The following is a 26777-nucleotide window of genomic DNA, read 5'->3' as shown; positions in this document are numbered from 1 at the left end:
ACTCCTATTAGTTCATCGTATTTATGGTGCCAACGTGTTTATGTGTGGCAAGTTGTGGGTTGGAGCTCTGCTACAGAGTGTCCTATATATCTATTGAACAATGTCCCATTGACTAAAGTGGAGCTGGAAGACTCTTGAGAGATGAGTATCCACTTCATTCTGAGCAGATACAGGAAGTCTGCCTTCCTTCGCACTTGAGAAAAACCACAGCCTCCGCTCAATTTCTGGGATAACTTTTGGCAGCTGTTGCATATTCATTGCCTTGCAGTTCCAAGCTAAGTTCATGAAGCTGACTTTGCTTGGATTTAACTCTGTTGTTGCTGCATTTCTGGATATGTCCTCTTTGTATATGCATAACACGGTCCTTTGTTTCCTGTCTATTTGAATTTTCTCCTCTGTGTCTCAATGGCACTGATTTCTGTTGGAGTACAGTTACATATCACCCTCTGCTATCTCATCCAATTAACCGGAGGCTGACTTTCGTCCATGTCTGCGATCCTAACAGTGAACATCGACTGTTAAGGGGAGTCACAGCGAACTTCAACCATGTTCTCACCCATCATTCCTTTTGCCACAGGAATTAAGTGTGTCATCAGTGGAGAATCCTTGCAGCTTGCTTGCACACTTCCTTGCTTGAATCAGGATTTTGAGCTCAAATGGAGTTCTTGCAGCTGAACTGAACTTGCTTAGTGCAAAAGGGTGATCTAGCTTGCAATTTGCTAGCCTCCTACTTGAAACCATTGACATTGCTGAACGTTTGTTTCATAGAATCTACTGCTACATCTGGTTGTACAAATATACCTTATTTAACTGTGGTTAAGTCCTGCAATTGGATAATTTCCTGGTTCGATCACTTGGCTGTTATCTGATTAATGGTTAGGAGGAGGCAGATGGCATATTTAGAATAGTGTTCCACTTTGTTGTTCTCTTCAAGGAAAAGAATGAGGGAAGATATGAGTGGGCAGGTAGATCAGGTGATGCTGAGACATGCCATTTGGGAGAGACTTGAGTCATTTGAAGGAAGCTGGAGAAGCACATAAGGGAGAAGTGGGCAGTCGGATATGCTGACAGTCAAAGGGAGGGTGGGAGGAGGCTTGTGTTAGAGAATTGACACTAACTTGGGGCGGCACGGTGGCTCAGTGGTTAGCACTGCAGCCTCACAACACCAGGGACCTGGGTTCGATTCCCACCTCAGGCGACTATCTGTGTGGAGTTTGCACATTCTCCCGTGCCTGCGTGGGTTTCCCCCGGATGCTCCGGTTTCCTCCCATAGTCCAAAGATGTGCAGGTCAGTGAATTGGTTGTGCTAAATTGCCCATAGTGATAGGTGCATTAGTCAAGGGTAAATATAGGGTGGGGGAATGGGTCTGGGTGGGTTACTCTTCGGAGAGTCGGTGTGGACTTGTTGGGCCGATGGGCCTGTTTCCATACTGTAGGGAATCTAATCTAAGAAAAAAACTTGTAGCTGTTGGGCCATTGGCCTGTTTCTGTCATGCTCGTACATCGTAATAATATGGCCTGCTAACAATTAATAGATTCACATGCCACTCTGTTTCAGTCCAGAGGTCAACAACCATGTAAATTAGTATTGAACCCCTTTAAGGTGAAGGCAAATCCAAAGATGCTTCAGAAACTGCCATAAGTAAAACAGATGGCCAGCCAAGTGAAGAGGGAGCAGGGGAAGTGGTCAGCGTCTTTGTTGAAGAAGCACATTCATTTTGAATATTGGGAGAATTTCAGAGAATGAACTGAATTGTTCTGAACTCATAGACTCGCATCAGAAACCATATTAGTTCAGATTATCAACTCTGGTTGGACATATTTCAAGAGGTGAGGTCACATGAGAGCACACCTTCAGCTGACCCAACCTGCTAAACAACATTTTTATCCCGTTTCCAACACTTTTATTTTTAAGAAGCTGAAACCGTTCAAAGAACAAAAAAATGATGAAATTGTAGTGCCCTTACAGCTTATCATAGCATTGGCCAGGAGTTACATCATTAAATCTAGAAGATTCCAGGCAAATTCCTGGAAAATTGTTAAATGCTGGTGTAAAAATTAGCCCAATTTGAAATTCAATCAATATTCTCACTTCCAAAAGAGGAGTAATTTTTTTTGTCAACTCTACATTTTAAAATTGCTTTTGCACAGGGTTACTTTTGCACAGGGCCTAACCAAGCCATGATGACAGGGTAATGATCAGGCAGGAAGATGACACAACCATTTTGTCCAACACTTGGCTGTCAAAGTTAAACCAGTGCAAACACTACCACCTTAATCAAATTATAAAAAGATGCTAAATCCCAGTGGCAGTTTAAAAATTAACCATATATTTGATTAGAAGAACTGTCTTTGTGTTATGCTCCTCCCTTACTGAAGCATTTCTATCATATCTATATCTCTTAGACACAGGTTATCACTGTCTCTGTGGTTAACCGATCTGCAAAAGGATCACTGCCCTTTCAACAAGTCTTTTTTTTTCAAAATTCCATTGGACTTTGACTTGGGAATTCATTCATATTATGTTACAGGCCTGCAAATGCCACTATAACAGAGGGCTCAGTATATCCATAAATAATACATACATAAAATGCTTGAATTGTGTTCCAATGAGAGTGTAGTTTACCTTGATGAATGGGGACAGCTGTACACTACTTGCAAGGTTTATATGCCAAGCCCTTCCAACTGTGCTTAAATTCCATACTTGTTCTGTGTTGCAATGGGCTACTCACCTTGTAGGAAAGACTAGAACTAGACAACACAATTTAGGGAAAGAAAGTCACATTTTTAAGATCAAGATGAGAATTCTTTTTCTGTCTGGAAACAATGGGGGCTGAAGTGATCCAAAGCTGATATAGATTTTGATAGTAGACAGGGTTTATGGGGACCCAGACAGAAAATTGGAGTTGAAACCACAAACAGATCAGCCATAACCTGATTGAGTGGTGGGACCCACCAACACCACCTGCACAGGAACATGTTCAAAAGGCCAAATGATCTACTCCTACTCATGCTCCTAAGTCTGACGTTCTCCTCTGGTCTAATAATCTCCACTTTTTTAGACAAATAATTCTGTACAACCCAGCTGGCCTGCACAAAGAGTGTTGGTTTTCAATTAGACAAATGTTCATGGGTTGTAAGAGATTTCAGAGGTAAAACCTAAAACAGTTCTGCAGCTCTGGCCCTTAACCAATCCCACCCCCTAACATGCCTCCAATTACTTCATTTTTAGCCCTTGTCCTCCATGGTTGTCTCTACACCTGCATGTTCAGCAAGACTTCAAGAAGACCCATCACCATTTCCTTCTCGAAGCCAAATTAGGAGGACCAATAAATACTGACCTTGCCAACAACACTTACACAAAGGAATAATTTGCAGATTTTGGACAAAGAATGGAGAGCAATGTGAGGAGGGGGAGGGGCTGCATGGCTAATGGGATAGTACTTTCAAAAGTCTGACACAAGCACGATGGGTTGAGTGGGTTTTTTTGCTGTGTCGTCTCAGCGTTGTTACAGCACAGAAGGAGGCTGTTGAGTTCATTGTGTCTGTGCTAGTTGTCCAAATGACATTTGTCTGCTTTCTCCTCATAGCTCTTTACATTGTATATCTTCAGATAACAGTCCAGTTTCCTCTTGAATATCTGAATTAAACCACATTCTCAGGCAGTACATTCCAGACTCACCGTGGGATAGCAGTTTTCCTTATGTCACTTTGTTCTCTTGGCAATGACCCTAAATCTGTGACCATTCAATTTCCATCTCTTCACAAGTGGGAAAAGTTTTGCCCCATCTACTCTGTCCAGGCCCCTCATGCCTGAATCAAATCTCTATCCCCAGATTGGACTGGCTAACCATTACTTCCTGACTTATCTTCTACTCGCTTGAACCATTGCTTTCTATCCTACAAAATGAAACTTGGGTAATTCCAGTGGAAATAACAGATGTTCTCTTGGCACATTTATTGTTTCAATCTTATACTTCAATTTTGTTTTGAAATGAAACAATAGTTTGACTTAGGGATTGCCATGGGTCACTTTGAACTTACAAAAGTTCCTTATTTGCCATAAGCACATGAAATTGTACAGAATTTTACTTCTGTCTTTGCTTTATATTTCCAGCATCCTAAGTATTTTCATTTATATTGCTGACTTCAGTAACCTTCACTTAGGAATTGATCCATCAATCTAATAACCAGGTGAAAATGTGACTTTTGACTTATCTTCTTATTCCTAATTTTAATCTTGACTTGAGTTCTTAATCGTTGTGTAAGTGTTCAACATCATCTCAAACATCAATTAATTAACGTTGAATTTTCTTTACCAGAAGTAGGTGCCCAGTTTTTTACTCCATTAGTGTATTCTACAAAGCTATGTAGATATGTAGCATGGTCCTGTTTTGCTCTGAGTGCCTTTTCAGAAGCACTTACACCTATAAGCTAGTATTTGCAGGATATTATCACAAACTAGTGAGATTCGGTATAACCATAGGCTGTTCTTTCATAGAGAGAGATGAGGGGTGGGGAGTTTGACCTGAGGAACATCATGTGAAAGGGTGAGTTTGAGAAGGGAGAGAGAGCCTTCAATGGTGACCTTGGTTGAAACTTTATTGCTGGAACAGCACAGCAGGTCAGGCAGCATCCAGGGAACAGGAGATTCGACGTTTCGGGCACAGGCCCTTCTTCAGGAATGAAGAAAGGGCCTGTGCCCGAAACGTCGAATCTCCTGTTCCCTGGATGCTGCCTGACCTGCTGTGCTGTTCCAGCAATAAAGTTTCAACTTTGATCTCCAGCATCTGCAGACCTCACTTTCTCCTCAATGGTGACCTTGGCTAGTACAGGAACTGAACCCACACTGTTGGCATCATTCTGAAATGCAAAGCAGCTATCCATCAAACTAAGCTAACCAATCTCGAAAGTAGTATCCTTGATGGAACCAGCATAGTGTTTTTCAACCTCCTTTCATTTGGCCCCGAATGCCATTGGAATGTCTTTTCATTCTCAAAAGGCAGTATAAGCAGAGCCTTGAAATATTTTTAACATAGAGGTAGATAAACCCTTGATAAGCAAGGAAGTGAAAGGTAATTGGAGTTGAATTAGAATTAGGTTTTATCGTCACATGTACTCAAGTACAGGAGTGCAGTGAAAAGTGTACAATGTTATCACACACGGCACCGTCTTAGGTGCAAAGTACCTAATAGGTGACAAGGGTGGAATAATTAGATCGGCCATAAAATTATTGAATGGTGAAGCAGCTTCAATGGGCTGAATGGCCTACTCCAGCTGCTTAAGTTGGTTTTGCTCACTGTTTGAGGGAGCTGTCCAATTTCTTTTGATTGGAGATCGGTAAGAAATGCCAGCCTTGCCAGCAACTTTTCTATCCGTTGTAAAAATCATACTACCTCCTTTACACTATGCACACACACATTTGAAAGTTACTGTTCAAGCTACTTAGGGCCTAGCCATCTGAATATACAGTCACGAGTGTGATGCTGGAAAATTCCTGATGAAGGACTCTGGCCCGAAACGTCGAATCTCCTGCTCCTTGGATGCTGCCTGACCTGCTGTGCTTTTCCAACAACACACTCTTGACTCTGATCTCCAGCATCTGCAAACCTCACTTTCTCCTATCTGAAGACACAGCCATCAATGGAGGAGTAATGGAAATTGGAGAAGAAACCACAATTAGAGGGATGTAAAAATCGGCTGGAGATGAATACTGAAACCAGGAGGAACAAGGCCATAGATGGGTTTGAAAAGAGGAAATTGAATTTCCAAATTGGGAATGTTAGTTACAGATCATTGCAAGCTGCTGTATTCAACCTCTGGGGAAGGCCGTGGGTTAGCTCAGTTGGCTGGATGGCTGATTTGCTTTGCAGAACGAAGCTAAGGGGATGAAGATTATCAGGCATAGGCAGTCCTATGGTGAAGCAAATTCAATGCCTGCTCTGGCTCAGTTTGCCATGAAGATTGCACCTTCTCAACTTTGCCCCTCATTTCACAGAATCATAGAATCCCTACAGTGTGGAAACGGACCCTTTGGCCCAACAAGTCCACACCGACCCTACAAAGAGTACCCCACCCAGACCCATTCCACTCCTACTCTACATTTGCCCCAGACTAATGCACCTAACCCACACATCCCTGAACACTATGGACAATGTAGCATGGCCAGTTCACCTAACCTGCACATTTTTGGACTGTAGAAGGAAAGCAGAGCACCCCGAGAAACCATGCAGACATGGGGAGAATGTGCAAACTCCACGCAGACAGTCGCCTGAGGCTGGAATCAACCGTGGGTACCTGGTGCTGTGAGGCAGCAGTGCTAACCGCTGAGCCACTGTGCCACCTTTAGGCATGGTCATCCTCAGGTTAAACTCAACACCAGTTCTCTCTCTCCCTCTCTCTCTCTCTCTCTCTCTCTCTCTCTCTCTCTCGAATGAGAGAGCAGATTATGGTCTGGTGGGACTATTGCAACTTTACCTCGAACCGTTACATCATTCCGTTATCTCTCTTCTGATTTTTTTGTCAATTGTCTTAAATCTGAATCCATTCTTTCTACTTCCTTCCTGCTGATAGAAAGAGTTTTTCTTGTTTTATTGTTCTGACGAAAAAAGGAAAGCTTACCAAGTGCCTTCTTCACTATCCTGTTTACCTGCAACTCTACTTTCAAGGAAGTATGAACCTGCACTCCAAGGTCTCTTCGTTCAGCAACACTTCCCTAGGACCTTCCCATTAAGTGTATAAGTCATGCTGTGATTTGCCTTTCCAAAATGCAGCACCTCACATTTATCTAAATTAAACTCCAGCAGCCCATTGGCCCATCTGATCAAGGTCCTGTCGTACTCCTTCTTTGCTGTCCACTACGCCTCCAATTTTGGTATCATCTGCTAATTTACTAACCATACCTCCTCTGTTCTTATCCAAATCATTTATATAAATGCCGAAAAGCATGGACCCAGCACCGATCCTTGTGGTGCTCATCAGTTCTCTTTGTGACTTCTTTAAAAAACTCAATCAAGTTTGTGAAACATGATATCCCATGTGCAAAGCCATGTTGACTATCTCTAATCAGGCCTTTCTTTTCCAAATTCATGTCAATCCTGTCCTTCAGCATTCTCTCTAACAACTTGCCCATCAGCGATGTCAGGTCTATACTTTGTGGGTGGCACGGTGGCACAGTGGTTAGCACTGCTGCCTCGCAGCGCCAGAGACCCGGGTTCAATTCCCGCCTCAGGCGACTGACTGTGTGGAGTTTGCACGTTCTCCCCGTGTCTGCGTGGGTTTCCTCCGGGTGCTCCGGTTTCTCCCACAGTCCAAAGATGTGCAGGTCAGGTGAATTGGCCATGCTAAATTGCCCGTAGTGTTAGGTAAGGGGTAAATGTAGGGGTATGGGTGGGTTACGCTTCGGCGGGTCGGTGTGGACTTGTTGGGCCGAAGGGCCTGTATCCACACTGTAAAGTAATCTAATCTAATCTTCCCTGGCTTTTCCTTACCATCTTTCGTAAACAGTGGCACCGCGTTAGTCAACTTCTGGTACCTCAACTATGACTATTAATGATCTAAATATCTCAGCAAGTGGCCCTGCAATCATTTCCCTTGCTTCCCAGAGAGTTCTAGGGTACACCTGATCACATCCTAGGAATTTATCCACATTTATGCATTTTAAGACACCCAGCACCTCTTCCTCTGTAATACTTTTCAACATGTTATCATCTATTTCCCCACTTTCTGTATCTTCCATGTCCTTCTCCACAGTAAACACTGATGCAAAATGCTAATTTACTATCTCCCCTATCACATGCGGTTGGTCATGTTGGGACTGTACTGGACATTGGTTAGGCCACTTTTGGAATACTGCATGCAATTCTGATCCCACTCCTATTGGAAGAATGTTGTGAAACTTGAAAGAGTTCAGAAAAGATTTGCAAGCTGTTGCCAGGGTTGGAGGATTTGAGCTACAGGGAGAGGCTGAATAGGCTAGGACTATTTTCCCTGGAGTGTCAAAAGCTGAGGGGTGACCTTATAGAGGTTTATAAAATCATGAGGGGCATGGATAGGGTAAATAGACAAGGGTGGGGGAGTCCAGAACTAGTGGGCATAGAGTGAGAGGGGAAAGATATATTAGGGATCTAAGGGGCAACTTTTTCACGCAGAGTGTGCCACTTGTATGGAATGGGCTGCCAGAGGAAGTGGGGAGGCTGGTACAATTACAATGTTTTAAAAGGTATCTGGATGGGTAAATGAATAGGAAGGGTTTAGAGGGATATGGGCCAAGTTTTAGCAAATGGGACTAAATTAGTTTAGGATATCTGGTCGGCATGGACAGTTGGACTGAAGCGTCTGTTTCTGTGCTGTACTCCTCTGTGACTCCATGACCCTCAATCTTCCTGGCTGAAAGGCAAATAGTTCCAGTTTTTCTTGGCTCTTTGCACAGCTGAAGTCATTCGCCCCAGGAGCAGAAGATTTTTAAGGTTCCTTTTATCATTTGTTACTTACAGATGCACTTGTATCTAACTGAGGATCTGGATCTTCTTGTACACTGGCTGTGAATCCCAGCAGTGGGAGTAATTCAGTCTCTCAGATCTAAGTACTTGCCACTTTAAGACATAATAGTTTGCAAACACTGGAATGTTGATTACTCAGGAGATCCTGCATCGAGTAATGTCACCCCTGTGTTGAATACTGTGCCATTACAAAGCTGTTTGTTCCAAGTCATGTTTTGGTGAACCTTACCTGTTCTGAAATCTATGTATTGCTGTGACTGCAGAGAGGAATTTACAGTAATTGATTGACGTGTGGATTTATGTGTAGATCAGATTGAAGCCTCTTTTTCTTTGATTTCAGCTACAACACCTCCTGCTTCTTTGATACTTATCACACAAAACTTTAAGTCCCTTCAGTTATAAGCTGTTTTTTAGAGAATAGTTGGTGAATAACAACTTGCACTGATTGCTGAATGTTAAAAATATATGTTAAACCCACAAACGATAAGAGTTCACGATCATTGGTTGATGAGTAATAGGTGATGTTGCTTTTCCACTCAGTTATTGGACCACGAACTGCCTTGTGACAAGTACATGCAGAGACAGTGGGTTCAGGCTCATTTCAGGTTTTATAAGGGGAAGAATCGCAGGATTTGAGGCATCAAGTCCGCTCACTGAAATTATTTATAATAACTAAAGGATTTACTGAGGTTGATAGAAATTGTTTCCTCATGAGGGTGTGCGTTGGACTTGGTCTCACAGAAAGGTATCAGAGAAAGAGAGACACACGTTCCTCCCAAATGCTTTAAAACCATTAAGCACTTTCGAAGTGTAAGTTAATTGATTGCAATTATGCTGAATAAAATACACAGAACCAGGCCCAACAACCAATAATGTGCTGGTGACCAGATACAGAGGAACCTTGATTATCTGATGGACACAGGCATGGAGTATTTCGTTCGGTTAATCGAATTCCGGATAATCGAATGCCGGATAACATACTTGAGCCAAGCGTCAGGATCATGTGATCTTGCCAGATAATCCAAAATTTGGATAATCGAAAGCCGAATAATTGAGGTTCCTCTGTATTTGTTGACCACATTTTGGATGAATCCCCTGTTCTTATACAGATGACTCTATCACGTCTTTTGCACCTGCCTGAGATGCAGGGGGGGGTCCCCGTTTACAGTCTCATCCAGAACATAGCACCTGTGACAAAGCCGCACTCCCTTAGGGCTGCTTTGGGAATGTAAGCCAAGTGTTCAGTCTGAAGTAATTGTAGTGGGATATGAATCCACAATCTCCAGTCTCATAAGCGGGATATTATCAGCTGACCCACCACTGACACTTGCAATAAGATGCTGTATTAATTTTTATTTTGTAGTGTTTGTTTTTTTCAGTGAAAAGCCGTCAATCCAATAGGGTTTGCTTCGACTCCACTGTTGAAGACTTTAAGTAAATAATACTTGAAATGGGTTCCTTTAATTGATTAGTCATTAACAGGATCCCTTGGCCGCCACTTTTAACCTTGACTTCATGGGGTTTCCTGACATATACAGAGGAACCTCGATTATCCAATGGACACCGGCAAGGAATATTTCGTTCAGTTAATCGAATTCTGGATAATCGAATGCCAGCTAACATTGTTTAGCCAATGATTGGGACCTTGTGATCTTGCCGGATAATCCAATAGTCGGATAATCGAATGCCGGATAACTTAGACTCTTTCACAAAGGGAGACAAAGCAACATCACCGGAAAACAAGATTATCTGGTCAGTCTCACATTGCACACAGAAGTGTCCCACAAACTTGAATTTGGCTCTCACATTTCCTGTATTTCAACAGTGACCCTTCAGATTTATTTCAAAAAGCTGCAAAGTGTTTTTGGATGTCCTGAACAACACTGATGGCACCTTCTTCCTTAATGTTTCTCAGCTGCTCACTTGTCAGGGCAATTAAACACATGCAACAGTAAAATCACCATGAAAGAATAAAGAATACAATGTCTCCAGATGCCGAAGCCTGAAGCTCTGGATCACACCTATCCTCAAACTTCTTCACTCTACTCCTTAAGATATTGTTTAAGATTTAAAAGCTGTTGGAGAGCTGTGGGATGTGTAAGCAGAAGACATGAATGGCTGCCAGAATCTGGGGTTAAATTGGGATCTGCTTCACTATAACAGCCATACCCACCATGTAATTAATGTTGTAAACACCTGTTGGTTTAATTAATTGCCACAGAAGGCTGTGGAGACAGGGTTATTGAGCGTATTTAAGACAGAGATAGATAGGCTCTTGATTGTCAAGGGGATCAAGGGTTATGGGGAGAAAGTGGGAAAATGGGGTTGAGAAACTTATCAGCCATGATTGAATGGCGGAGTAGACTAGATGGGCTGAATGGCCTAATTTCTGCTCCTGTGCCTTATGGTCTTATGGTTTGTTGGGGAAATGGTGAGTGCCTTTATGTCTGAACCCGTCTACTCTTCCTGTCATAATCCATTGTGTGGAGACCCCTGATGTTCCCCCTTTCCCAGACAGGCCCATTGCAGCCAACCTTAGGGCTGAGACCTGGCTCAGGAAGTGGGAGAGAGATGGTTGATCTCCAAATACACCCATTTTGATAAAGAAACTCCCACTATATCCAGCCATGTGACTAGAAGTGTTCACTAAAGGCATGATCAGGTGACCACCTCACTTCCCACTGCCCTAAGACTCCAGGAATCCTGAAATGTTTACAACCCTAGCCCATAGACTCCATCAGAATGCTTTGTATCATTTTAGTCTTCAGTCCTTTTTAGGACCTGTCTGTGGCCTAAGACGAACATGTTCACTGCTGTTGGTGCAGTGTCTCCAAAGGCAGATTTATAACGGTTGCTTTCATCTTGTATATTACTAACTGCAGCGTGGAAATCAATAGTAAGAAATTATGTCCCAAAGACAGAGTGAGATTCACAGAATTTCGGGGTTATGGAATTTAATATTTTACAACCGTCACCTGTTGAACAGGAGATAATAATGAGGCTCTTTTCATTGAATTCAAGGTGAAAGAAAACAGGTTTTAATGACAAATGTTTACAAAGTTTAACAAACACTTTCATAAAGCGATGGGAAATTGATTTTTCAAGTTAAACATCAGCTACGAGGTCATAATGTGCATCATGCTAGTTCATGCCTGCTCTTTGAACGAGTTCCCTTTCAGTCTTGTTCTGTTTCTTAGAATGCTGAGCCATTTTCCTTCAAGTAAAATATTTATCTTGTTTCATTTCTAAAGTCTATTGAGTCTGCTTCAGGCAGCGCATTCCAGTTCTGAACTTGCCACATAAAAATAAATATTACTCCGTTCTCCCCTCTGCTCCTTTGGGCAATTATTTTGAATTGGAATCCATCTTTTCTCCTTGCCAGTCCTTGCCATCTTCTTGGTAACTGTTGTCACTGAATGAGCTGTCGGGATGACACAGCTTAAATGAAAAACAGAAATTTTATTTCTTGTTTGTTCTAAAAGGCAGCAGTTGAATTTTTCTGAAAACATAAGGTCATTGGGGACATTGGAAGCAAGGTCATTGGGGACATTTAAGAGACTGCTGGACATGCATATGGTCACAGAAATTTGAGGGTGCATACATGAGGATCAATGGTCAGCACAACATGGTGGGCTGAAAGGCCTGTTCTGTGCTGTACTGTTCTATGTTCTATAAATGTTCATTAATAAAATTGCAAAGTTTGTAAAATTGCACTGGGTACACAATAAAGTAGGGTTACTGATTTTAATGAATCAGCTATGAGTCAAAACGTTCTTTATTAGATGCCATTGAATCCCATGAGTGTTTCTTCTCAGGCAGAGTAAGTGTTATTACTGAGGCACTGTTAACACCTATATTACAATTTAGAGCAAGAGGCTGCTCAATTGCTCTGTTCTTCCTAACTACTGTCCTTTAGAGAGATCTTGGCTCACTATATTAAATTGTCCTTATCTTTATTAAGTTAAAAATCACATAACATCAGGTTGTAGTCCAACAGGTTTATTTGGAAGCACTAGCTTTAAGAACGCTGCTCCTTCATCAGGAAGTTGTTAAGCAGGACCATAAGACACAGAATTTATAGCAAAAGATTGCAGTGCCATGCAGCTGATACGATATATTGAACAAACTTAGATTGCTGTTAAGTCTTTCATTTTTTAGAATGGTTGCAGGTTTCAGTTCATTAATATATAAATCCCAGTGCTTCTTTTATATCACATGCTCAAGATAACTTAAGGTTTTATAAAAATAGGTGACATCTCAGCTCAGACAATGCACTAAAGGTGTCTGTCTTCCAATCTTGAGTCAGACTGGTTCTATTTCCAAAGTGGAATTTACAAATGATTACATGGATTGACTGCCTGCAGTTTCTGCAGTTTTTGAGTTAAATAGAATGTATCTGCAAATATAATTCTGTAGATACAAATTCACTCCATAGACTTATATGTGTGCGTGAGAGAGAGTGTGTACATGTGAGTGTGTGCATGTGAGAGAGTATGTGTTTGCATGTGTGCAAGATTGGTAAAGTGTGTGTGTGAGTGTGATGGGGTATAAGCCTGTGAGAGAGGCATGCGTGGGTGTGAGTGCGGGGGGTGTATGTGTGTGCATATGACTGAGAGCGCATGTATGAGAGAGGGGTTGCGTGAGTGTGTGAGTATGTAACAGTCTATGTATGAGTGTGTGAGTATGTAAGAGTACGTGTGTGTGTGTATGAGAGAATGTATAGTGCATCGGGGTCAGTGGAGCCATGTTCTTTGCAGTCTGCAATACATTAACAATGAGGATGAGCATCTTGCCAAGACCTTCCCTATGCCTCCACTTCTCGCCTTAAACAACTGCCAAATCAGAAACAGATCATTGTTTGCAGTAAACTGCCTTTCACGACATCGACCACAATACTGTACAACTCTTCATGACAACCACTGCAAGTTATGTCAGAGTAACGACATGGATACCACCATGACCCATGGGGACACCATCCACCACGTACACAGCAGGTACTCATGTGACTCGACCAATGTTGTCTACCTCATATGCTGCAGGCAAGGATACCCCAAGGCATGGCACATTGGTGAGACCAAACAGACGCTAAGACAATGGATGAATGGACAACGCACAATGATCACCAGGCAGGGATGTTCCTTCACAGTCGGGGAACACTTCAGCGGTGAGGGACATTCGGCCTCGGATCTTCGGGTGACTATCCTCCAAGGTGGACTTTGGGACAGGCAACAAAACAAGGTGGCTGAGCAGAAGCTGATAGCCATGTTTGGTAGCCATGAGGATGGCCTCAACTGGGAGGTTGGGTTCATGTCACACTACAGATGATCCCACTTGACTACACACACACACACACACACACACCTCACCTCACCAAATTTGCACACATGCAAACACACACTCTCTCTCATATGCTCTCACACTCACATGGACACACCCATGTACACGCACGCACACTCTCTCTCGCTCTGTCTCTTTCTCATGCACGCGCAACCACATATATAAGTTTATGGAGTGAATTTGTATTTGCAGAATTATATTTACAGATACATTCTATTTTGTTAAAAAATGCACAATCTGCAAGCAGTCAATTCATGTAATAATTTGTAAATTCCACTTTGGAAATTGAACCAGTCTGACTCAAGATTAGGATACAGACAGACTCTAATCTCATACCTTTAATGCATTGTCTGACCATTTTTTTATAAAACCTATGTTATTTTGAGAATGTGACTTAAAAGAAGATCTGGGATTTATATTTTAATGAACTGAAACCTGCAATCCATTCTAAAAGATGAAAGACTTAACAGCAATCTAAGTTTGTTCAATAAATTGTATCAGTTGCATGGCACTGTGATCTTTTACTAAAATTCTGTGTCTTATGACCGAGCCTCATTAGTTACCTGATGAAGGAGCAGTGTTCTGAAAGCTAGTGCTTCCAAATAAACCTGTTGGACTATAACCTGATGTTGTGTGATTTTTAACTTTGTCCACCCCAGTCCAATACTGACTCCTCCACATTATTATTTTTATTTGTATGACTAGAGCAGCCAGGACACTTCTGCCCATTGTTGTCTGGAACCTCAGAACATGTCCCTCATTTAGTATCAAAGACAGGATGAAAGATTCTGCACTTTCCCAGTTGCAGTTGGGAGTGGGATGGGGAATGAAGCTGGAGATTGTGGTGCTGGAAGTAATGTTAAATGAAGTGGTAGGAATGGTTCTTAAACTGATACGGGAGCAATTGTTTGTACAAAATGAGAACACCATTAAACCTCTGGATAAGAGATCTTCTCTTGTATTGCTTTGACAGGTTCTTCAAGGAGCTTGAGGCCAGGTACCAACAGAATGCCCTGATACCTGATATCAGTGACATTGTTGAGAAACATGCCACATGTACCTTTGAACCCTATGTAACGTACTGCTCCAATGAGATCTACCAGCAACGCACACTGGAGAAACTCCTGTAAGTAGGTCAGATGAATACTCCGATGAGTATTCATGTCAGTGTTGTGTAAATAAAAATGTTGCTCCTCATTGCTTTGTTTTTGGTGGGCCTTTGGCGATTAATTGAGGGAGCAATGCAAGTTCAAGTGGACAGAGGTGCAGCCTGTTATGAAATATGCTAGAACATACACATATAGGAATATTGAGTTTAGTGGGTTAGAGTGGAGGAAGGTTTGGATCATGTTGTGAGAGCTTAGGTGTACTGGATAGAAGGCATGGGTTGAAAAGTGTGGCACTGGAAAAGCGTAGCAGATCAGGCAGCATCTGAAGAGCAGGAGTGTTGATGTTTTGGGTATAAGCCCTTCATCAGGACTTCATTCAGGATGAAGGGCTTATGCCCAAAATGTCAACTTGGATGCTGCCTGACCTGCTGTGGTCCACCAGTGCCAACTTTTTGACACTGATCTCCAGCATCTGCAGTCCTCCCTTTCTTCTTGAAGGGATGGACAGAAGTCATGAGTTCACATTGAGTCATGTGTTTATTGGGATTAAGTTCAAGGAGCCTCAACCTGCTGGGATGACTGATCTTGAACTAGACTCAAGTAAAGGGAGCTCTATTCTGGGAATGGGGATATAGAGGGAGCTTGAGATCATCTGTTGGGATCAAGTTGAGGGCCACTGCTGGAACTCCAACAGCCCCTGAAGAAAGTGATCAATGATGCAGCCCGGACTGGGAGGTGAGTCCCACTACGCTGAGGTTGATGGGTTGCGTCTGGGAAGGGGTGATGTGTGGAATGTGATGGAAGCTCTGGGAAGGGAACTCAAGGTTTGTGAGGAAAGGGATGTTGAGGGAGGGGATGGAACTCCAATGGAGTCAAGAGCCCAAAAAGGCAGCTCTTCAACAACCCCCTCTGTGCGTCAACAACCCCCTCTGTGCGTGTGCGCACAACACACACAGACACACACACACACATTTAAGTACCAACACCCCATCTTCGTACTGCAGATAAAATCCCCACAGTGATGGAAAAAGTTCTTTAAATGGACAGCAACTTCTCTCCCCACTCCCTACACTCTCTGTGTCCCTGACATCAAGCTCTTGGGGCAGAAGTGGCAGGACCTTAAAAGACAATCCCAGGAAACTCTATCCACATGTGTTAAACAGGGTTTGTGAGCTACCCTATTGGTTTTTAACAGATCCGTCACATGAATAGTTCTGGTTATAACTTTGGGTAGTGATTATGTTACAATGCCCATGGCTCCCTTTCTCTTTGCAATTGTAGATTTTTTTCTGTTTTGTTTTTCCCTTCTCCAGGAATACAAATCCAAACTTCAAAGAAATCCTGACGAAGATTGAAGCCCATCCTGAGTGCAGGAACCTGCCAATGATTTCATTTCTCATCCTCCCAATGCAGCGGGTGACGAGGCTACCGCTGTTGATGGATGTAAGAACTGATTTGAAATATTTCCTGCCTTGATTAAGTGGCAAAAACAGACTATGATCCTCTGTCTCCTTTTCCCAGTATGCTGTTTGTTTGAAACCTTTAAGAACACTTGAATACTTAGCGTTGTAGAGCTGTGCAGCATGAAACAGTCCCTTCAATCCCACTCGTCCATGCCGACCAGTTGTCCTAAACATATCAAGTCTCATTTTCCAGCATTTGACCCATATCCCTCTAAACCCTTCCCATTCATGAATCCATCCAAATGCCTTTTAATTAACCCTTCCCATTCATGAATCCATCCAAATGCCTTTTAATTGTACCAGCCTCCATCACTTCCTCTGGCAGCTCATTCCATACACGCACCACCATTTGCATGAAAAAGTTGCCCCTCAGGTAATTTTGTATCTTTTCCCTCTTACTGTAAACCTATGCCCTCTAGTTTTCCGTATTCTGGGAACAAGACCTTGGCTGGTCAAGCTATCCATGCCCCTCATGATCTTATAAATATTTATAAAACCACCCTTCAGCCTCCAACACTCGAAGGAAAAAGGTCCCAGCCTATTCAGCCTCTCCCTATAGCTCAAACCCTCCAATCCCAGCAACACCCTTGTAAAACGTTTCTGCACCCTTATAAGTTTAACGACACCTTTCCTATAACAGGATGACCAGAACTGAATACAGTATTCTAAAAGTGGCCTAACCAATGTCCTGTACAGCTGCAACATGACCACCCAACATCTATACTTGATGCATTGACCAATAAAGGCAAGTGTACCAAACGTCTTCTTCAATATCCCCTCCACCAATGACTCCACCTGCAAGGAACTATGAACCTGTCTTCTCAGGCCTCTTTGTTTGACAAAACCCTCCCGGACCCTACCATTAAGTGTATTAAGTCCTGTCTTGATTTGCCTTACCAAAATGCAAAGTCTCAAATTTATTTTGAAGAACAAACTTTGAGCAAGGGATTTGTCCAGGGATGATGTCAGGCAGTATTTATACAACAAAGGACTTGGAAATTTGGAGCATTCTTAACCCTCTGCCCCAGGCTAAAGCGATTGAGGCTGGAGGACAATTGTCAAGACCAGAACTGGGATTGATAGATCTTTACAGTGTATTGCAGATGCTGTATATCTGAAATAAAAACGAGAAATGTTGGAAATACAGTTAAAATGATTTTAAAAAGTTTCTAGATCAAATCAGATATTAAAAGCTCAAACAAATAAACTCTTCTTACTATAAACGCTGGCCAAAATATGAGTAGACGATAGTGGATATGATCTAACAGTGGAGGTCTCAAACCAAGATAAATATACAAAATATCAAACAGATGTTATAGTTGGGTGGGGTGGTTTAAAATATAGGAGCAGGAATAGGCCATTCAGCTGTTTGAGCCTGATCTGCTGTTTTATATCATAGAATAGAATCATAGTGTGGAAGCAGGCCATTCAGCCCATCAAACCCTCTGAAGAGCATCCCAGCCAGATCCACCCCATCCTTGTAACCCTGCATTTCCCATGGTTAATGTGCACATCTTTGGACTGTGGAGGAAACTGGAGCACCCGGCAGAAGCGGGAAGAAAGTGTAAACTCCACACAGACAGTTGTCTGAAGGTGGAATCAAACCCGGGTCCCTGGGGCTGTGAGAAGGCAGTGCTAACCATTAAGCCACCATGTTGCCCATGGCAAATCATCCAACTCCATACCCCCATATTTGCATGCTTTTCCCCCTCTGCCACTATATCCGACAGCATCTCTCTTTTCCAATGGACGGAATGATGTTGCTAATGAATAATGGTCTGCTAATCTTTAATTTTCCCGAATAAGATAATGGCTGTTGAAGCACAGCACTTGTTCAGAAAGAAAACCTGCTGCCTCATGTGTCACACCCTGAAATTCTCTTTGCAGACCATTTGCCAGAAAACGCCGAAAGAGTCCCCAGAGTACGAATGTGCCAAGAAGGCTTTGCAAGCAGTTAGCAAGGTGAGGGACCTTATTCTTCCATGGTGAGCCTGTCAACTGGCTCCCCTAATGCAGGAGCCACCTTTCGTTACAAGGGGGCACACTTATATTTTGTCTGTGCTGTCTTCAAATAGGATTGGTCTTCAAAAAGGGATGGCTGTGTCTTCATTCTGTTGTGTAAGTTTCCATGCTTTTTCTCAGTGGGCTGTTTCTGTACAAATCATGGTTCCTTGGAAGCTACGTTTAGAATCAAAATCATGCACATAGATGTCCACCTAGATGTCATCAGACAGCAGATTGTGGGCTCATGCCCCACTTCAGAGTTACGAGTGCAACATCCAGGTTGACTCTCCAATGCAGTACTAAGGAGGTGTTGTACTGCCAGAGATATTTTGTCATTTTGCTGAGATGTTAAAGTGAAACTCTGTCATCTGATTTTGGATGTAAAAGATCTCACAGCATGACCTTGAAGGTGAGGGGAAATCCTAGGAGAAAGTGAGGACTGCAGATGCTAGAGATCAGAGTCGAAAGTCGGGTGCTAGAAAAGCACAGCAGGTCAGGCAGCATCCGAGGAGCAGGAGAATCGATGTTTCGGACAAGAGCTCTTCATCAGGATCCTTCTGGTGACCTGGTCATTATTTATCCAATAACCAACATCATGAAATCAGGTTAACTAGTAAGTAAACCTTGCTGTTGTGCCAAAGAATTATGGACAATCACAGCCGATGTTGAGTTTTCACAATGTCACAAGGGCTGTGGGCATTTTTTTCTGTCTTGTGCCATTCTAACTGAGGTATACATACAGGAAACCGCATCAATCGCACCTTCGGTAACATCTTTCTGATCTTTGCTACATGCAGACTTATTAATCCTGTGAGGAGAGCTGGGTTAGATTCCACAAATTGTGCCCAGGAAATTGACTACTCAAGATGTAATTAACCTGCCCACGTTGGGAGAGGTACGATGGAATGGAATGTGACAGACCAGTTGTCAAGAGCCCTTGATCAATGAAAATAGCATGTCAAGTGCATGGTTCTCATAGCCCAGGGCAATGTTACTCTTTAGATATAAATACTCTCAAATTCTTTATTTAGAAAGGAATTGCGGACTTGTCTTACACGCACTGTCAGGAATGAATTTGTAATCTGGCAAGACTGGTGCAGCAACTTCCAGGGGAAGGTGAAACCAGTCTGTCATACTTCACCAGCACGTAAACATGATCTACTGAAAGAATCATAGAATCCCTACAATGTGGAAAGAGGCCATTTGGCCTATCGAGTCCGTATCAACCTTCTGAAGAGCATCCCACCCAGACCCAGATCTCTATCCTATCCACTTAACCCCATATTTCCTCATGACCAAGCCACCTAGCCCCCACATCCCTGGACGCCATAGTATGGCCATTTCACCCAACTTACACATCTTTGGACTGTGGCAGGAAACCAGAACACCCACAGAAAACCCACAAAGACATGGGGTGAGAATGCAAATGCCACACAGATACCCTGAGGCTGGAATCGAATGTGGGTCCCTGGCGCTGTGAGGCAGCAGTGCTAACCACTGAGCCACCATGCCGCCCCCTAAACGATTAAAGAAGAAAGGAAAGAGTAAAAGATAATTAACTTAGATCATTTAGTAATGTGAATCTATCCTTGATTACTGTTTGAAAGGTGGGTGTTGAATTTGTCTAAACACTGATAAAGAGTAAAAAAAAACTTGAAGAATTACACGGTTTACTGAAAAAGACTGAAATATTAACCATCAGTGGTGGCAGGGAGAGAGAATCGGGGCAGTGCTTGCAGCAGTGTTGCACTCTGTGGAGTTATGCCCCAGGAAATGAAGAGCGAAAAGGTTTATGGGAGGTGATAAAGATGTCATTCCTCATTGGACAAAAAGTTGCCAGGATTTTGGGGATAACTTTCTTGCTCATCTTGGGAATAGGGAATGGGATCTTTTACATTCACCTGAGAGGGCAAGCAGAGACTCATTTTACCATCTCAAAAGACTGATTAACATCATGTATGACATGAACAAGGCCCCCTTACCATGTTTAAAGTAAAGTGATGACAGCAGAAGGAAGTAATCGTTTTCCCTAATCTTTTGTTAGCTGGTGCGACAGTGTAATGAAGGGGCAAGGCGAATGGAGCGCACAGAGATGATGTACACTATCAACAGTCAACTGGAGTTTAAAATAAAGGTTAGTCTTTTGTTGTCTTTGGGCGCAGTTGACGAGAGAACACAGCAAAAGCTTTCATTTTGCACATTCCAGACTGCTGAATTAAATCGTCTCTCCATTATATTTTGTTTTTTGTCTTTCCTTCACTCCCTGGCTCTCTGATTCACAGGTATCTGATTCCCTATTCAGATGGCACAACCAAGTGGAAGTAATTATCACTGAGTGTGTGGTCGATGATTCTATTATTCAATAATTCTAAGCAACAGGAGTGTTAACAGAGGTTGTAGGCAGAGAATAACCAAATCTTTTCTGTAAATGGATGGTGAGGCTGTGGATCTCACTTGCATCTGAGTTCAGTATCAAAGGAGAGTCTATAAATAACATTTAAGAATAGGTTAGATACGTAATTAAAGGAGAGGATATAGAAACGGTACAAGTACATGGATTCAGCCTGCTGCTTGTGGAAAATAAAGACCAACATAGATTAGTTACGCCTTCAGCTGCCTATATACCACCCTCTCGAATTCCCTCCCTAAATCTTCCACTTCTCCCTCGAGACCAACCTCAGAACTGGTCTCTTTGACCAAGCAATTTCTGAAGAGCACTTTCTCATGCTTAGCCAAAATTAATTTTCATTTTAGCACTGTAAAGCATCTTCAAATATTTCTTGTGAATTGGGCAGCAATATAAATGCAGCTTGTTGTAATGTTGGAGGTAAAGATGGCTTTAGTCACTCATACAGAAGAGTCGCCAATTTGCCGTTACCAATTTCACCTCACGCTTAAGGATGGTCACTGGCATTTCCTAGGTACATGCCACACGCAACTGCTAACAACACATTTTCAAAACCCCATGAAGTAAATGACCAGCTAATCTCCCTGTTTCTGGTGGCATTTGAGAAATGAGTAATGGCTCATAGAACACCTCATTCTTTGGTCAATAGTGGACATTTGCGCCCACTTGAACAGATCTGGAAGATGACATGGGTTCTACGATGCAGCACTGCAACTGAATTGTCAGATTCAGCACGACAGTCCTGGGGAGGGCTTTAAGTCCTTAGCCTGCGAAGAATCGAATTAGACTATTCAGTTCATCCAAGCTCGCGGTACCTCTCCAGTCCATTCAGTTAGATTGTATCTGACGCGTATCAACTCCCATCTCCCCGCCTTGGTTTGATAACTTGTCTACCCTTATCTTAAAAATATCCACTGAGCTCTGATGACCTGCTCCCAGCAGCACTATGAAGGACAATGTTCCAGAGGAATTTCACCGCTAAGCAGTCTGCCTCTGATTAGAAGATTCTGCCCCTCTGTCACAACTCAGACACCAGAGGAAATAGTTTCTTTCTGTCCGCCTATTAATTTCTTTAATCATCTTAAACTAACTTAATTAAGTATCCCCTTAATCTTCTGTACTCATAGGATTACAAGTCTAGTCTATTTGATTTGTCCCCATAATTTTAGCCCTTGGAGAAAAGGTCATTACCAAGTGGGAGGCAAGCTAATGTTGAAAGAGTAATCCCTTAAAGGACCAGTCAGACTCATTGCTCAGATGAATCAGCACCAACAATATTTGTCTCTGATCCAGGCATCGTTTGATCCAAACAGATGGGGTCAAGCCTCATTTCCATGTATTTGTTTCATGCTGCAATCAGCATTGGAAAAACAGCTCGAACAATTCCACTCCACCACAAGACAACTTCATCCCTTGGTGCAGATGTGTGGCATTTGCTTTCTTCAAACTCGTCGTCTATTTTCTCGAAAATGTTTTGTGTCTGTGAAAAAGAATGCTTGTTTGCACGTTCAGCTCCAAAAGCTGTTCTGGTCCTGATATTTGCACGCACAGGAGTTCCCAGGCCCAGGTGGGGTTTGCTGTTGAGACCTCAAAGATACTGTCCTGACTGAACTCTGGAGAGAGATTGTGAGGCCATTGCAAAGTGCTGGCAAATAAAAAACTGGATAACTGAATGCAAACAGCTAAGAGGGACAGGTCAGGTATAGGAAAAGGCAAATTCATGTATGGCCACACAAGTCAGTGCATACATACATGGAGTCCCCACCCCGCACCACCACTGTCTGATGTCTTCCTCAGTGATCCTGCATATTCAGTCTGAAAACTGATAGCCAGTTTAAATCCAATATCATACTTAGGGCAAAGTCCCTAGGTCTAAAGGACCAGTAATCATTAACCATTAGGTAATCTGTACAGCTTCTGGCTCAGGACATCATGCAACTAGAGCTATCTATGTAGGCACCAGGGTGCCCACTTTGGGGACTACACAATTTTCCTTCTGTCTGAAGGAAATGTCTGTCACTATTAAGGCCTGGAGAAGGAGCTCTGAATTATAAAATGCCCTTAGATTATTTTTATATTTAGATTAAGTGTCTGTGCCTGAAAGGTTATGATCAAAACTCCTTTAGAAACATTATGTTAATGGTACATCATAGAAAAGAGACAGAAATACTGTCATTCAAATGACAACTTGAAGTTCTTCAAAGTGCTTTAAACTCAATGAAGTGCTTCTAATGTATAGTCACTGCTGTAATGTGTGGGAATCCAAGAGCCTACTTACACACAGTCAGACCTCACAGACATCAATGAACAGCGTAACTAGATACCCTTGTCTGAGTGAAGTTACATGAACAATAAGGAAATTGGCTAAGGGAGAGTTTCTATTCTCCTTTACACAGTGCCATAGAACATTTTGTACTCATCTGAAAGGGCCTCAGTACAATGTCTCATCTAAAGACAGCATCCCTGACATCCTGGCGCTCTCTCAGTGTCACACCGGATTGTCAGCCTGGCCTTTGTGCTAATCCTCTGGAATGGGATTTGAGTACATTATTTTCCGACTTTGAGGTTAAAGAACTGATGCAATTTCAGTGGTAAATGAGTTGCTTCATTTAATCATCAATTTGCCTCATCTTCTGTCTAGAATGTGGTGCTGGAAAAGCACAGCAGGTCAGGCAGCATCCGAGGAGGAGGAGAATCGACATTTCAGGCATAAGCCCTTCATCAGGAATCTTCGGATGCTGCCTGACCTGCTGTGCTTTTCCAGCGCTACACTCTGGACTCTGACCAATCCAGCATCTGCAGTCCTCACCTTCTCCTTTGCCTCATCTTCTGTCTCATTCTTCTCCGTTTTGTTGCTGTCCTGACCTTCACGTTTTGGCTTTCCTGTTGGGTTTCTGAATTTTCCCACATTAGCAGTTTGTGGCAACATAAGAACATATGAGTTAGGATCAGGCCATTCAGCCCATTGACCAAATAACTAAGGACTTGCTTGTAGCCACAGACCTACATTTCTGCCTACCTCTGTAACCTCTTGCCCCCTTGCTTATTAAGAATTTATCCACCTCCATCATAAAAATATGCAAGTGTTCTGCTCCACCACCTTTTCAGGAAGAGAATTCCAAAGATCCACAACCCTTTGTGAGAGATTTTTAAAAAATCACTTGATCTGTGTTTTAAATAAATGACTCTTTCTTTTTCAACAGTGACCCCTAGTTGTAGATTCTCCCATAAGAGGAACCATCCTCATCTACCTTGTCAAGCAAGATCCCTCAGGATCTTATATGTTTGGTATGATTTCCTTATTGGTTAGAGTATTGAGTATAGTAGTTGGGAGGTCCTGTTGTGGCTGTACAAGACGTTGGTTAGGTCACTTTTGGAATATTGTGTGCAATTCTGGTCTTCCTATTGGAAGGATGTTGTGAAACTTGAAAGGGTTCAGAAAAGATTTACAAGGATGTTGTCAGGTTTGGAGGATTTGAGCTATAGGAAGAGGCTGAATAGGCTGGGGCTGTTTTCCCTGGGGTGTCAGTGGCTGAGGGGTGACCTTATAGAAGTTTATAAAATCATGAGGGGCATGGATAGGGTAAATAGGCAAAGTCTTTTCGCTGGGGTGGGGCAGTCCAGAACTAGAGAGCATAGGTTTAGGGTGAGAGGGGAAAGATATAAAAGGGACCTAAGGGGCAACGCTTTCATGCAAAGAGTGGTGCATGTGTAGAATGAGCTGCCAGAGAAACACTTAAAAGGCATCTAGTTGGGTATATGAATGGGAAGGGTTTTGAGGCATATGGGTGAAATGCTGGCAAATGGGACTAGATTAGGTTGGGATATGTAGTTGGCGTGGAAGAGTTGAACCGAAGAGTCTGTTTCCATGCTGTACATCTCTGACTCTAAGATGCCTCTGACTCCTCATCATTCCACAGTCTGCATGCTTTACCTGCGCAACATTTCCTCATAAAACAATCTGTTCACTCCAGGCATTACTCGGGTAAAATGCATGTTACATTTGTATAGACTTTCTTTTGAACTAAATGGACAGAACGGATTCCAGTGCTGGTGATCTTAGTTTATTATGGGGAAAATAATCTATTTGTGATTTAGTTTGCAAATGTATTAGGAGAAATGAATTTTGTAGTATGTGATTTCCAAAATTCATTGAAGCACTCATCGGAAAAACTTTCAAAATATTATTGCTGGCCTTAAGTCCCACACCTTTCTAATAGATGGGACAAGGTGAATGTTTAGTTGAAATAAGATCACTTTGATAAAAAGGAAGATTAAATGGGTAAAAAGAGAAATGGATAGAAAAAAGTAGACCAACAGCAGTTGCAATCGAATTCAGTTAACTCTTGGAACTTGCTGAATATTCTCTGGTGTAGGAAGGAAACACTCCTGGCACCAGCCGACCATTTAGTCCATATCCAGGGAACCTCCCACAGTGGGAAGTGAGTGGGTTGGATTTTCAGACAGGCAGGTCAGAGTCAGATTAATCGCATGTGTTTTTTAATGTCATATTCGACTGAATATCTGTGGCTGTCCTGTGTTGGAGTGCCCGAATTTCACTGTCTGACTTTTCTGTGTCTTTGTCTCCTCAATGGAAATTATTTGCCTCTCCCTCAGTGTTTTTGATGATCTTTGTTCTGCAAAAAAAAAATCAAAGAACTTTAAAAATATCCATTAGTCAGTCATTGGCATCTGTGGGGTGTACTCTATTAGATCTTGAGGCCGCAGAAGAAATTAAGCAGGCTGTTGTAAGACTATATCCTTGGTTTATTAGTAGGGGAATAAAGTACAAAAGCAGGGAAGTTGTGCTTAATCGTCATTAATAACTGCCTAGGCCACAGCTTGAGTTCAGTTTTAGGAAGACTATTAATGCTTTAGAGAAGAGATTTACAGAGATAGGATGATGATGCTGAGCTTTGGTAATTTAGCAAAGCTGGAGTCACTGAGAAAGATAGAGGTGTGATTCACAGAGGCATTCAAAATCATGAAGGCAGGAAACAGAAACTGTTTCCAGCTGTTAAAAAGGGTCAGTAACCAAATGGCTCGAGGTTTAAGACAAACTAACAAAAAGCAAGGGAGGAATGTTTTTTAAAAAAAAGGTGAGAGCTGTGATGATCTAGAGTGTGCTGCAAATTGTAAGTTTAGTAATAGCTGGAATTGGTTTAATTCTTGCAGGTCAGGGATATGCCGGTGTATTTACAGCTTTATTTATATTTACATGTAGGGTATGGGGTCACTGAGAAGGCTAGTGCCCATCTATAATTGCCGTTGAATCCTTAAATGACATTAGTGAACTGAATGGCATGTTAGAGAAAAAAAAGTGATAGTTTCATGGTCACCATTACAGAGACTAGCACCCAGCAGCAGCTATTGAGGTTTGAACCTCTGTCCTCAAGAGTATTATCAAAGGCCTCGTATTACCAGTAGTGACATTATCATTGCACCTCCATCTCTCCCCAGCAACATGATGGACTGAATGGCCTCCTTGTGTGTTTTGCCATTATAAAATAAGTACATTGCTGACATAGCCATTAAGTTGTGCACTTACTTGCTTGCACCAGTCATTTTTAAAACAATTTCTCGATATTGGTTCGGGGGTCAATATTGACTAGGACACTGGAGAGAACGGATTCCACTTTGCTTCACCATAGTTCCACAGGATCCTTTACGTTCACCTGAGAAGACAGACAGGGCCCTGATTTTTGTGTCTCATTTGAAAGACAGAATCTCTGAGAGTGCAGCACTCCCTCAGTACTCCCTCTGCAACCAGAGTTCATTGAACTCAACAAAAGAATTTCATCATCACTCTTGCCCATCCTGTATTCCCAATTCCTCCGCCTCTGCCGTGTCTGCTCCCAGGAGAACCAGTTCCACCACAGAACACACCAGATGGCCTCCTTCTTTAGAGACCGCAATTTCCCTTCCCACGTGGTTAAAGATGCCCTCCAACGCATCT

At 42.5% G+C, this 26777-nt stretch overlaps 1 protein-coding gene across 1 annotated transcript in view; it reads left to right on the top strand.

Annotated features, from left to right (window-relative positions):
* Positions 1–26777, top strand: part of LOC122555663 (rho guanine nucleotide exchange factor 26-like) — a 117189-nt gene that overhangs the window by 23568 nt on the left and 66844 nt on the right. The window contains exons 2-5 of the mRNA XM_043701659.1: positions 14812–14964; positions 16261–16390; positions 18298–18372; positions 20459–20548. Coding sequence (XP_043557594.1) covers positions 14812–14964; positions 16261–16390; positions 18298–18372; positions 20459–20548 — 448 coding nt within the window. The remainder of the gene's footprint in view (positions 1–14811; positions 14965–16260; positions 16391–18297; positions 18373–20458; positions 20549–26777) is intronic.

Source organism: Chiloscyllium plagiosum, chromosome 13, assembly GCF_004010195.1.
Source record: "Chiloscyllium plagiosum isolate BGI_BamShark_2017 chromosome 13, ASM401019v2, whole genome shotgun sequence".
NCBI classification, from domain to species: Eukaryota; Metazoa; Chordata; class Chondrichthyes; order Orectolobiformes; family Hemiscylliidae; genus Chiloscyllium; species Chiloscyllium plagiosum.
Note: the sequence above shows the minus strand (reverse complement) of the source record. Positions and strands in the feature narration are given on the sequence as shown.